The 13,224-nt window shown below is 31.0% G+C and overlaps 1 protein-coding gene across 3 annotated transcripts; it reads right to left on the bottom strand.

The window, feature by feature from the left end:
* Window positions 1-1,666: 1,666 nt before the first annotated feature.
* Window positions 1,667-12,885, bottom strand: LOC136772656 (E3 ubiquitin-protein ligase rnf168-like). Of its 3 annotated transcripts, XM_066725766.1 has the most exons (7): window positions 12,789-12,885; window positions 10,300-10,429; window positions 7,424-7,973; window positions 6,791-7,165; window positions 6,314-6,709; window positions 6,110-6,241; window positions 1,667-6,044 (listed from the first exon to the last, which is right to left on the bottom strand). In XM_066725766.1, exons 3-7 carry the CDS (start codon window positions 7,782-7,784, stop codon window positions 4,858-4,860), a joined length of 2,451 nt encoding a protein of 816 aa, XP_066581863.1. In that variant the 5' UTR covers window positions 7,785-7,973; window positions 10,300-10,429; window positions 12,789-12,885; the 3' UTR covers window positions 1,667-4,857. The 3 variants fall into 3 exon arrangements, with proteins under 3 accessions (XP_066581863.1, XP_066581861.1, XP_066581862.1); XM_066725764.1 differs by having other exon boundaries at window positions 1,668-6,044; window positions 6,314-7,165; XM_066725765.1 differs by lacking the exon at window positions 10,300-10,429 and having other exon boundaries at window positions 1,668-6,044; window positions 6,314-7,165; window positions 12,789-12,878.
* Between the last annotated feature and the right edge of the window lie 339 nt (window positions 12,886-13,224).

The following is a 13,224-nucleotide window of genomic DNA, read 5'->3' as shown; positions in this document are numbered from 1 at the left end:
TTATTGTTTATGGCGAAACTGTAGTAATGACTGTTATTTTTTGTAGTTTATGAGTTTACTATTCTACATTGTACTTAGAAAAAACAAATTTTTGAGCGAAACAGTCACGTAAGCACGTAGGAAAACAGGTGAGTAGTTAAGGTATCGCAAAAAAGCTGCTAAATAGCGTACACGATAGAACGTTGTAATTTTGCTTGAATAAAAACAAATTGAAGTAAGTCTTAAAACTAATAGTTTAGTTTATAGTTAAACCTCAAGAATAATTTGAGAAATTCTAAAATATTTATATTTGTGAACTATTCCACGAAAACATTTATTTTTTGACTTTAGATTTTGCTTTATTTTCTTAAAAAAATATTTTTTAAATATTCTTGTTTTCAATGCACGTAAGTTCAAAGACAAACTACGAATATTATCTTTTTTAAACAAGCAATGACACTTCTATATATATATATATATATATATATATAATCAAATAAAGAAGCTTTAAAACTATAGAGCAGGTCTTTCTTGAGAGGACGGAAAACAAAAAGCTGTTTATTTTTAAGCTCACGCTAAACCTATCCTCCCTCCCCTCCCTTAATTAATCTTAGTTTTTTTAAGGAAAATATATATCGTATAATGAGTATAAACAGTTGAGAAAAATGAAAACTAAAACGGAAAAATAGGCAGAGAAAGCGAGAGCAACCGAGAGAGAAAGTATACAGATCTATCGTGCCATTTTGAGCCAATGATGCAATTTATCGTAACCTGGTGCTGCAATGCTTTTATAACATTACAGAATAATTTTATTGAAAACTTTTCACTGATTGACTCATTGTTACAGAAAAGCCTTTCACCGTATTTTTTGTTTTGTAAAAAGAAGAAAATTGCCTCTATAATAATACAAAACTTCTTTTTCAAACCAAAAATGTATAATTTATTTTTCATAAAATTTAATTACTAATAATAAATATTATGAAGTTTTTATTAAAGAAATGTCATGACAAGAAATAGTGCTTATTTCGCGCAGGAGTCAACAGTATGTTACTTCAAGGTCAGTATATTGCATAGAAAATAAGTAGCTTGAGAACAACTTATCGGTTATCAGTTACGATATATTTCACATTTTGCTATATTACGATAACACGGTGGCTCTATAATTCACTATACAAGATTATAGTATAACGCGATCAGAGCAGGGATACTTATATCACTGCTCGTTTTTAACTACCTTCTATATGTTATTTTTAATGATGTTCAAATATATGCAACAGCGAATGAATCATACTGTTTGGTAAATGAAACTAGATTTGGTTTAAAGCAATAAATATTAAAATGTCAGCAGCATAGCATTTCTTCGTCATGACCTTCTTTATAATAACTCAACTAGAATCATTATTCACGCAAATTTTAAACTGAGATAAAAAAACAACGTTTATTGATTAATAATTATGAGAGTAACTAGAAAAATGCGCACTGGACTTTTTGATATACCAAGTTTTACATAAAATAACATCTCTCTCTGAAATATATATGTATATTTATCTAAAGTCCCATAAAAAATTGCGAGAAAATTATTTATGACAAAGAAAGATTATATAATATAATGAAAATATCCTAAGTACTTTTAAAAAGAAAGCAATTTTTAATATACTGTTAAAATTTGAAATGAGTCGGTCAAGAGTTTTGTTGGTCTCTAAACAACTTGAAAAATATGATTTTTAGAAGAAAGCATAAAGACATCAGAGCAGACAGTATTATAATGAAAAGCCTCGATAGAATCCAAGATTCGGGTAAGTAGCGATATTATCCGTCCCTAAAATTTTACTATATTATTTTCTAGATGTTAAAACAACTTTGAAGCAGAATGTTTTATTTTTTTTAATTTTGAAGTAATCTAAAATTTTAAGAGAATTTTTTTTAATCTACCTCACCTTCTCCAGTTCTTCGACTGGAATAATGCTGTTATCGAAACTTTTGCCCCTGCAGTTACTCGAATTATTTTTGGTAATTAAACAATAACTGTTTTTAAAAATTCATCATAGTTGCTATATTTATATTTATAACTAAATAGTTTCTCTATACATATGCACTTATTTTATAATTTAATTCCATGCATTTTTTTACAGGTATACTCTCAGTTAATTTAGAGTAAGATTATCAAGAAGCCATTTCTCGGCAGGCTGAGCCGAATTATAAAATCGAATTTGATCACATCACTTATATAGCCAAAAATATATAAAATGACAGCCAGCACAACCAATAAAATCGAAGCTTCTGTTCTTATATAAATTCTGTTTATATGTTAACAATAATTAGAAGCCTTTTTGAAAATCATATTACTGACCACTTACACATAATTTTCACATCTTACACTATACTTAAGATTCGTATAAAAAAAATTGAAAGACTATTACCTCATCACAACTATAAAGTATAATTTAAATAACAATTTACGATCGCGCACACTCTTTCTCTCTCTCTCTCCCGCTCCCCCTTTCCCACCCTCTCTCTCTCTCGCACTCTCATTCACATTGAAATTTTTTGTTCTGCTTCATATATTCTCGCAATAAAAAGATGGCTCGATTAATCACTACGCTCTTTTCTTTACAGTAACTTATATTTAAAAATATACGAAAATACATAGTAACGAGTAGCAATGACGCAGCTTCTCCCAGGCACCTCGTAAACTTTTTCTTTGTTTTCTTGGGAAATTAAAACAATTCAATCTTGCATAAAGCAAAAATATGTAGCATGTTTTTTCGTATTTCATACAAAAATACTTTGCAACTTTTATCAAACTACGACGAAGTAAATGTTAAAAGATTCATTTACATAAAAACGAATTCATTCTTATTTTATTGAGCCCCAGTCTTAATTGGTTTTTATATTAAATTTCATAAAGTAGGATAGCATTTTGATAATATATAATACAGTGGCTTGCAAAAGTTCATTCAGAATTGTATCAGTTCTCTTACTGAAAAAATTAAAATAAGATATTTTTTATCTTATTCATCGTTAACAATCACTTAACACTATTTTAATCGACCTTTAAAAATTACTATACACTCTAGAGTATTTAGCAAAAAGCAGGAAGATCATCTTTCCTTTAATCAAAATAATGTTTCATTCAATTGTATGGCTAACTTTAAGGACGAATTTAACATTTATGCATTAAGAATACAAGTTCCGGATGTAAATACTGCAATAGTATAAAAAAATATGCAAAAATTAATTAAATTCTGGAACACTGAAATAAAATCTTATACGATCAAATTTATGCATTAAGTTTGCTCTTTTTTAATAATAAGCTAAATAATTTTTCATGACATTACAATAAATTTTTCTTGCTGTATAAATTTCTTCAATTAATATATGTAAAAATCCGGAAGTATTTGGAAAACAAATTAAAGGTTTTATTTTCTGTCGTTTCTTCTATATTAATAGCATGTAATTTCTATGCTGTCAATATTATTGCATAATGTATAATATTCACAGATCCAATTAAAATACAGAATTTGATTGCATTATTTAAAAATCAAAAATATCAATAGCGCATTTAAATCGACAAAAAAATTATTTAGTTTTTCATAATACCAGTAACATGAAAACTTCAATTAATGACAACTTAATTCATTGATTTTTCATATAATTTCTGCACGAACCTATACTTTAAAAAGAAAATCACCAATGACTAGCTATTACATGTTAACTAGCGGCTCTGTTCAGTTACATCAATAACTTTTTCACTGGAAAAGAAAATCCTCGCGGATACCGAAATCCTTCTGGTTGGAACATGTATATCATCCCTTTGGACATAGCTTTTGTTGCTATTTTTGTCTCTGCGATCCATTACCGTGACTAACAGGTTTTATCTCACTGGATGTAAAAAAACACATAATGCAACAAACTGAAAACGATCATCATACGATATTTAAAAGTTGTGCTATACGGTAAACCCCTTAGAACCTAACATTCACTTTAGCAAAATAACTCTGATGTTTTACTCTCCTTTTCTTCTTTCTCTCTTTCTATTTTATTATAAACTAGTTTGTGCATGCTCGAATAGTATAGAAGCGTATGGCATAAGAACACGATCAATCGACGAAAACTTCATTTAAAAACTTTAAGGATGTTCGATTGTTTCTATACCTAAAAATTAATCTTCTAAATCTACATAAAAATATCTAGCAAACATTAATATTAATATTGTATTTATTTTGGAAAAAAGTTTATAAAAAATTAACCGTTAAAAATTTAGATTTTTAAAATTATTAATTTTCAGGCTCCTTTGCAGGAAGTCTTATCCTGTAGTAGCGTAGGATAAACCAAGGTTCAGCCAATTATCTATAATTCTAGATAGAAAATCATACTGAAAATTTTTGCTAAAGCTAATGTTACTATGTGCTACTTTTTTTAATAAAGTTGCAAAATTACTTTTTACATATAGAAACGATTGAGTCTTCTTGAAACACTGAAATCAAGCTATTGATGAGGATCGTGTTGCTGGTTCTACGATTTTTTGCAATGCCACTTTAAATATCCTCAACCTCAGAAGATATTGTCCTCTATTCTTTAATTAATAGGAACACCCATTTGGAGGGTTCTCAGTTCAAAGTTATTAGTAAGGTAATCCAAAATACCAAGTAATTAGCAGTTACTTCCTTTTCATAATCTCAGTAGTTTAGCTTATACGACTCTTATAAAGATGCATAAAATAAACTACACTTACAAGAAATAAAAATCGCACTTGGATTTTTGTTGGTCTAAAATTCGTTCTTGCATGTACTTTTTAGAAAATTTTTACCTGCACTAGATGGTAGGTAACAAGGAGAAATTATCATTGGTATTATGGATAATCTTAGATTGGAAACATTACTTAAGCATCCGCTTTTGAGGCCTACCACGCTTAGTCTCACTGTTCATACTTTGATCCATTGCCGATTTCCCACTGTGGTCACCGGTCATTTTATTAGATTTTCTCGTTACGTCATACTTAAAAGAATCTAATTCTGTAGTACCGGTTGCTATGGCTCTAGTACATCGCCTAGTGCGTCCTGCCACTCTTTCCATCTCATCATATTTAGCTTGAAGCCTCTGTGCCAGCTCGAAATCCTCTTTCTCCTGCATTACCAGCTTCTCAATTCTTCTTTGCTCTTTTATCACCTCTTCGTCTGAAAAACTCACCTTATCACTCAATCTAAAACTGATATTCTCTGAAGAATTGTGATAGGAGTCTGATGAATATTGACACATATCATTGTTTCTCAGATTTTTCGATCTTTTCACTTCAGATTTAGCATTCCTAGTTGATTTTCTTAGTCTAACATCCTCGACCTTAGTACTCTTCAATAAATCGGGATGGGTATTTCTGATTTTTCCAACGGCCCTACCTTTTCCTTTCAAAATCGTTTTACTACTAATTTTTCTTTTTACTCCCTTCTTTGTAACGATTGGTGCGTCAGTGTCATCTTTGTTTTCTTCGATCTCGTCTCTAGCGTCCCCTTCTTCGGATATTACTAATTTCTTAGTACTTCTTCGAGCCACTTCTATCTCAGTATCAATATGTATATTATGCAGCCTGTGTAAAGTTTTCTTATCAGAACTAATCTTTCTCTTCTTTATCCTCTCCGCAATATTCTCTACTACATCCTTGAGCTCTTGCAAGCTTTCCTCGCATGGCGAGCTTGGTTTTAAAGAAGATGAGGATGCCGAACTCCTCGAATCATCCGCTATTGTTTCTTTGACAAAATCCACCCCTTTCTTGTTCAGACATATATGCTTTTGTTGCCTGTACTTAGCTATCATACCATTCTTAACATACCTATTTTTATTAAGTTTAGTACCATTTATTGTTTTATTTGTATTTTTTGTGTAATTTTTATTGTTATCGCAGGAAACTTCTTGTACACTTTCAATTCTTCGTGTCGCATCGTTGATGGATTTTGACGATTTATTGACAGTTAAGTTACATTGCATTGCCAATAGGGGCGATCTTTGATCTTCCATTATTTTTATACTTTGCAAGTTTCCAGCTACTTCTAATTTTTGTCGAATTTTACCTGTTCAAATGAAATATAGTTAATTATTGTCACTACCTTGCAAGGATGATATAAAATTGAATTACCTCTAAAGGCACTCCATGAGCATCCTATCATTTTTTTTACATGAGTAACAGACAGAGATTTTGGCACTGGGTTGAAAACTCGTTTCATAATAGGAACTACTCTTATCAATTTGGGGTCTATTTGTCTACCATCTATAAAAGGAAAGGTTTATAACACAACCAATAAAAATATTTAATTTCTATTTCCTTATCTAACTAAATTACCTGAGGAAATTTTTAATGGAGTCCTTGGCATTGCCTTGATTGGTTTAAAATGATGAATTTCTTGATTGATGCTATCATGACTTCCAGCACTCTCTGCGCTTCCTGTTCTCTCATCATCATCTATTAGATTAACACAAACTTCCACACCCAAACTCTTTCCTTTACAATTTAAAACGTCACTAGGTACATTCAGTTCTTCTTTGCTTTGCGTGCCATAAACTTTTGATGAAGAACAACCATCTACAGTATAGCCTGAAGTACTGGGCTGAGAAACATTCTGATGTTTCACAGTTTTTGTAATAGTATTATACACCGTTACAGACTTGGGACAACATAATTTAGCACTCTCTTTCATTGTATTGGGTGCACTTGCTTTCAAATTGGAAGCAAATCTTTCTGCACGAATTTTTGATATTAATGCAATATTTGAACGCCTTAATTCAGATCCATCTTTAATATCAGAAAGATTAATCTTACCACTTTCTAAACCAGTGCTTTCTGATTTTGAAGCATCTGTCTGACTTGAACGCTTCAATTTAACATTTGCATTTTGTGATTCCAAAGAATGATTCCGTAATGACATATTAAGGCATTCATTATAATATTTATCTGAGTCTTTCTGCTTTGCAGAGATTTCTTTTTTCACTAAAGTTTTTGCAAGAAGTTGGTCCTTTGCTAGTTGAACAATTTTCTGTTGCTCCTCCTCTTGGATCTTACGAATAAGCGCCTGACTAGCAAGTTCTGCTGCCTCTCTTTGAAGACGTATCTCTTGTTCTGCCATCTGTAGTTGAGCTTCATATTCTCTCCTAATCTCTCCTGCAGCACTGAGTATTTTGTTAGCAGTAGTAAAACCTAAAATCAACACATGCACTGAATTGTACCACCAATAATGTATACCTTTATATCTTCATTTCTGATCTTAAAGATTCTGAGTGATGAGATTATTAATAAATCATTCTCCACAGTCATGCAGTAAAATAAATAAAGTAACATTTTAAGAGTCTTGCTCAGAAGAACCATAAATATATATAAAATAGCTATCTTGATGTCTTGCTTTTTACATTTGTAAGGTTAGGTTATGTTTGTTTATTCACGTAGAATGTCACTTACCAGAATTCAAGTCAATGTCTGCATCATCCCCGTTGAATTTGTCCTCGACCTCTTTAGGGAATTTCGAACGAATCAACTCCCAAAGGCCTGTGTTTACAAGCGTTTCCGACTTAGTGGCAGTTCTTAGCCAAGAACCAACTCGAACTCTGCAAAGGGGACAGCTAAGGCTATTGTGTTCGAAAGTTCCTTTTAGGCAACGCAAACAGAGGTTATGTGTGCAAGGAAGAGTTACAGGCTCAATTAAAATGCCACGGCACACAGGACACATTAAATCTCTCAAGTTCACATTAGCTGATCCCTGCCCTCCCTGCCTTAATGAGAGGTCAAACAATTTTGACGTCCGTTTCAAATATGTCGCCATGTTTCCATTTTTTGTAGGACAGCAGCAACGACTAACAACAGTGCAAGTGTAATCCAGATTCCAGAGCTATCTCATCAGGGGGCGGAAACTCTCATATACACAATTCACCCGTAATGCTTAGTTCCTCCAGATTTTCGAGTGGTGCGATGGCGCTGCGATCGATGACTGTGGCGCCGCCAGGTGTCAGAACTGTGAAACAGAGTTTTTTATTCACCTATTTATTTATTAATACTAATTAACAATAATTAACACTTAAAAAGCCTTTGAAATTAAATTTTTAAGTTTTTTTACTTGTTTAGATACAAGATATGTGTTAATTTTGCCTAAACAAAAATTATTGTATGATAGCATATGATGCGCTTTTTTGGCGCCAAAACTCCATTCCGCGGGGCTTTGCCTTTCAGCCGTATAGAGTAGACGTGTAATTTTTATCGGGTCTTAATTTTGCAGAAAGACGCATAAAATTGAATAGAAAGTGATAATTTGTGTGTAGAAAAGAAAGAAAGGCAACTGGATAAAACAATTTCACTATTACACCTTCATTTTTTTAGTGGAGAAAGTGTGAAGTTTGGTGTAAATTGTTGCGTGGGTTAGTTCAGCTCAAATATTATTAACTTTTTCATTTACCAATAACGTATATACAAGTAGTTGCATAATTAAATCTTGTTTTTTCTTAGGAAACACTAACAGTTGCAATGGGAAAAAGTTGTTGCGTTTTGGGATGCCCTTCAAGATGGGATGCACCACAACATATTTTCCCAAAAGTAGCCACAAGATTTGCTCAGTGGAAGAAATGTATATATTCTTCAAAAGTGGCACATTTAGATGATGAAGGTCTAAAAAAGTGTGTAGTGTGCTACAGACACTTTAAAGAATCTGATTATGAAGAAACACATAAACAGAAAAAATTAAAATCTTCTGCGAAACCCAGTATTAATATTATAACTGATTACACGATACAATCTGTAGAGACTGAATCAGGTGAGTTATTCTTTTTCTTTCAATTTTATATTATAAAGTTTTCATAAGTAACATAATATTTATATTTTGATTGTTTTAATTACAGTTGATGATCGTTTATCACCAATTGAGATAGCTGTATCATCCAATAAACCATGCTCAACATCTAAAGAAAGATTGAATACTGGTAAGAAATATAAAAGTATATTTCATTGATTAAAACTAGTGTGCAACAATAACTGTTTCAAATTAATTAATTTTGATTACAGATAATTATTCATTATCAACTTTCTTGGAGCCACATGACTCTATAAATGATGATGTAATGGAAATTGGCAAGTATTTCAAGCAGTTTTATAAATTTTAGAAAATATTTTGTTCTATAAAATTTAACTTTAATTTAATTTAAATTGTAGATGTTTCAAGAGAGTTTAATGTGGAAGTACCCATAAGCACAATAGAAATTGTAAGTGAGAAGGGAAACCCACGAAATTATTTATTAGCTAAAAGGACAAATATGAAGAATCTGAGTGGAAGAGAAAGGAAACTGTACAAAATAGCTAAAGTGTTTGAAAAAAAGGAAAGAGATACTCAGAAAAAAAATATGTTGTTAAAACAGCGATTAAAAGAAGCAGAAAAATATAGTAAATCTAAATCTATTGAAAAATTACTGAGTCAACTAACACAACAGCAACGAAATTTTATTTATATGCAAATAAAGGCATCTGCATATGCACCAAGGGTATGGAAAAAATTATATTATAATATAGCTAAAGCTAAAGCACTCGGTTTTGATATAAATGATGTCCTGTATAAAGGATTGTCATTTTGCCTTCCTTAAACTGCATCATTAAGAGGTACAATAGTGCCTCAATTAGATGATTAGTATCAAAAGTATAAAATTACGTTCACACTCCTGTTTTTTATAAAAAAGTAGTGCATTTGAAGTCTTTTCTCTTATATGTTATTAAGATTCTTTAAAATCTAAATACATACAAATTAATAGAATAAATTAATTATGACAGACATAATATTTTAACTAAGTGTATATAAAATAATACTTAAGCTACAATTATGCGTGAATAGTTATATTAATTAAATATATTTATATATAATACTGTAATAAGTATAGTAATAAATATACGTTATAAAAGACTGTGAAAATTAAAAAATTTAAGAAATTAGATTATTATAAATGTTATGTACTGTCGTATATGAATAAATTCACATAGAAAATGTACACACAAATATATGTTTTTAACCTTTTCTGCAGGGGCGAAGATATACTTTGGATGAAAAGATCCTAGCTATTTCATTATGGAAACAATCATCAAGAGCATATTTATTTTTAAGAGAAATGTTCCATCTTCCTGCCACTAGAACATTACGTACAATGCTGCAGAAAATTAATACTTATCCTGGTCCGATGAAATTTATAAATCAACATTTGAAGGAATCAGTGACACAAATGTCAGAGAAAGAAAAGTATTGCGCTTTAATGTGGGATGAAGTAGCACTTAGTGCACATGTTGATTATAACAGCACGAAAACTTACATAACAGGATTTGAAGACTTTGGATTTGTAAGAACACCAAAGTTTGCTGACCATGCTCTAATTTTCATGGTACGTGGCATACATTCTGGATGGAAGTTTCCATTAGCCTATTTCTTTTGTGATGCTGCAACTAAAACTAACCAATTAGTTGATTGCATTAAAAGAGTATTGGAATCAGTATTAGAATCTGGTCTTCATGTTCTTGCTTTTGTCTGCGATCAAGCAGGAACAAATGTTGCTGCTATAAATAAATTGAAAAGGGAATCTTTCCGCAGTGAAAATGAAAATGGTATGTTTTTATTTATTGTACTTAATTTATAACGAATAATAACTCTTTACATGTAAACTGAATTTTTTAAAACAAAATTTATTTTGACAGACTACTGCATTAAATTATTTGGAGAGGAAATTGTACCAATATATGACCCACCGCACTTAATAAAGTCTATAAGAAATAATATGTTGACAAAAGATCTGGAAATTAACTTTAAGAATAAAAATGAAAATGAAAGGCAAATAGCTTCATGGGATATAGTTCAAACAGCATATAAGATGGATTCAATGGATCATTTATATAAATTGATGCCTAAAATTACAGCGGAGCATGTGGTGATTAAGAAAATAAAAAAAATGAGAGTAAAGCATGCTGCGCAAGTTTTAAGTAAAACTATGGCTAGTTTTATCATGTACCATACAAAGCTTAAAGGTAAACTTTTGTTTTTTTTTCTATTACTTTATATTTGTGAGCTTTCATTAAGTTATTTTCTGATGTTCTTTAAATTATAGGTCATATAATTTCCAAAGAGGGTCCCCTCCAAATTCCAAAGAAAGAAGGCCAAAACACTGCGGAAATGCTTAAATTTTTTAATGATCTTTTTGACTCAGTGAATGGATATACCACAAAGACACCAGAAGCACCGTTGAGAACTATAGTGAAAGTAAATAGTAAACATGAAGAGTTCTGGAAAAGTGCTATAGTTAAGTTAGAAGATATGAGATTCGTTGATAAAAAAACCAAACAGCCAGTGAAGAACCCACCATGTTTAAAAAACTGGAAATGTACAATACTAGGCTTCCAAAAATTATGGCACATGATGAAAGAAAAAGGATTTCTTTCTTTAAAACCCAGGATGATCAATCAAGATCCACTGGAGAATTTTTTTGGTCAGATAAGAACCTTTGGAAGAAACAACAGCATTCCAACTTGCACTCAATTTGAAACATATTACAAAGCATTGTTAATTAATAACTTGACAACAAAGAGAACACGAAAGACAAATTGTGAAGATGTATGCAATGGAGATTTGCTCTTCACATTAAAATCTATGTTACAAAATGAACAGATTAATAAACAAGACAATGAAGATGAATTTGAAGAAATTATAATAGATGATGCCAAAGAGGAAATAGATAAATATATTAATAATATGAATATGGAGAAGATAACGACTCTAAATAAAATGGTCATAAAACTATTACAAAATACAGAGATAAAAAATTGTTCATATTGTGAAAAAAGTTTAGTAAATAATGAAACGCAGCCCACCAACAATGTAGTCCAAGTATTCCAAAAAGCGCAAGAAGTTTTACAACAAAACATGAAAAAGAATGTAGAGACAAAAAATTTATGGACAAAATTAGAGACAATGTTATGGATAGAGCTTGATTTACTATGGATTAATTGTGAGAAACACAATATTCTTTTAAAATCACTGCTTATGCAAGTGATATTAGCTCAATATATTGTGAGATGGTGCACCAATATTAATAGAATATTGCAAGGAAAAGAACAACGAGTGGGAAATAATTTATTTGCAAAGGAAGCACAAAATAAATATTTGAAAACATTAAAAAAGGAAAAAGGTGAAAAAAAAGGAACAGTACAGAGACCATTAAAAGAGCAGCAATCAACGCAGAAGCAAAAGTGAGAATAAAATCAAACCATAATAAACTATTGTTTCAAAGAGTCTGATATCAAAAGATGAGTATAGTTAATTATATATGGACAGCTAGTCAGCAACCAGTTCCACTAAAATATCTAGAATTACCTTTAAGAGAGCACAAGAGCAGCTTTGGGAGATTAAATTTTATAATTGAAGAGTGACATGAAAAATTATCAAAACCTAGATTATGTACTTCGCTATTTAATATAAATGTTAACAAAAGACTGAAAACTTCGATTAATTAATTACATCAAGCAAACTGCAGAAAATTGTGAAGTTTGATTACATTTTCCATCACTCTTTAAATGACTATTGTGATAATTGATTATTTATATGAATTTTTAAGGAAAATATGTTTAATTTTATATTTATTGTTAATATTCTTGTTATATATGTATTTATAGAAAGCAAATGTATTTTTGATATTTTAAAAATATAAAAATTTAAATTAAATTTTTTGGTGTTTTCTTTTGGATTGACTTATATATATAGTATATATTCTACGTATGCATATATATATACACACACATAAACGGACACACTTACACATGCAAAGAGTTCCTGTGCTTCTAGCGCCATCTCACCACTCGAAAATTTGGACGAACTACGCTTTACGGGTTTACCTATCTTGCAGAGAGTTTCCGCCCCCTGTATCTCATCACTTATAGCTAAACATAAACTACTAAAGCAGCCGACTGCCGAACGAGCGCAGCCTGGGCAGCACTTGTACTCCGGTTTGAAGCTCGGTTCTCTGCGCTTGTCTGGCTTTGCTCCTTTTTATCTCTTGTCGTTGCTTAGTTTCTGTTTGGTACCGTTGGTGGTGCTCTCAACACGCTATTCCCGTCTCCCGCTTCTCTTTTGCATACCTACTTTTGTTGCCCGAATGCCCGATACGGTCACTACTCTTTTTCACATTCTACCTTCTGTTTCCATTTTCCATACACCACTTCTTTTTCGTCTCAACTTTACAAAAGTGACTCAA

The sequence above is a fragment of the Prorops nasuta genome, unplaced genomic scaffold (assembly GCF_024137725.1).
Source record: "Prorops nasuta isolate Cenicafe-Biocafe unplaced genomic scaffold, Cenicafe_Pnas_1.2 PNAS00004, whole genome shotgun sequence".
Taxonomy (NCBI): Eukaryota; Metazoa; Arthropoda; class Insecta; order Hymenoptera; family Bethylidae; genus Prorops; species Prorops nasuta.
The sequence above is the reverse complement of the archived record's forward strand: the minus strand, read 5'-3'. Positions and strand labels throughout refer to the sequence as shown.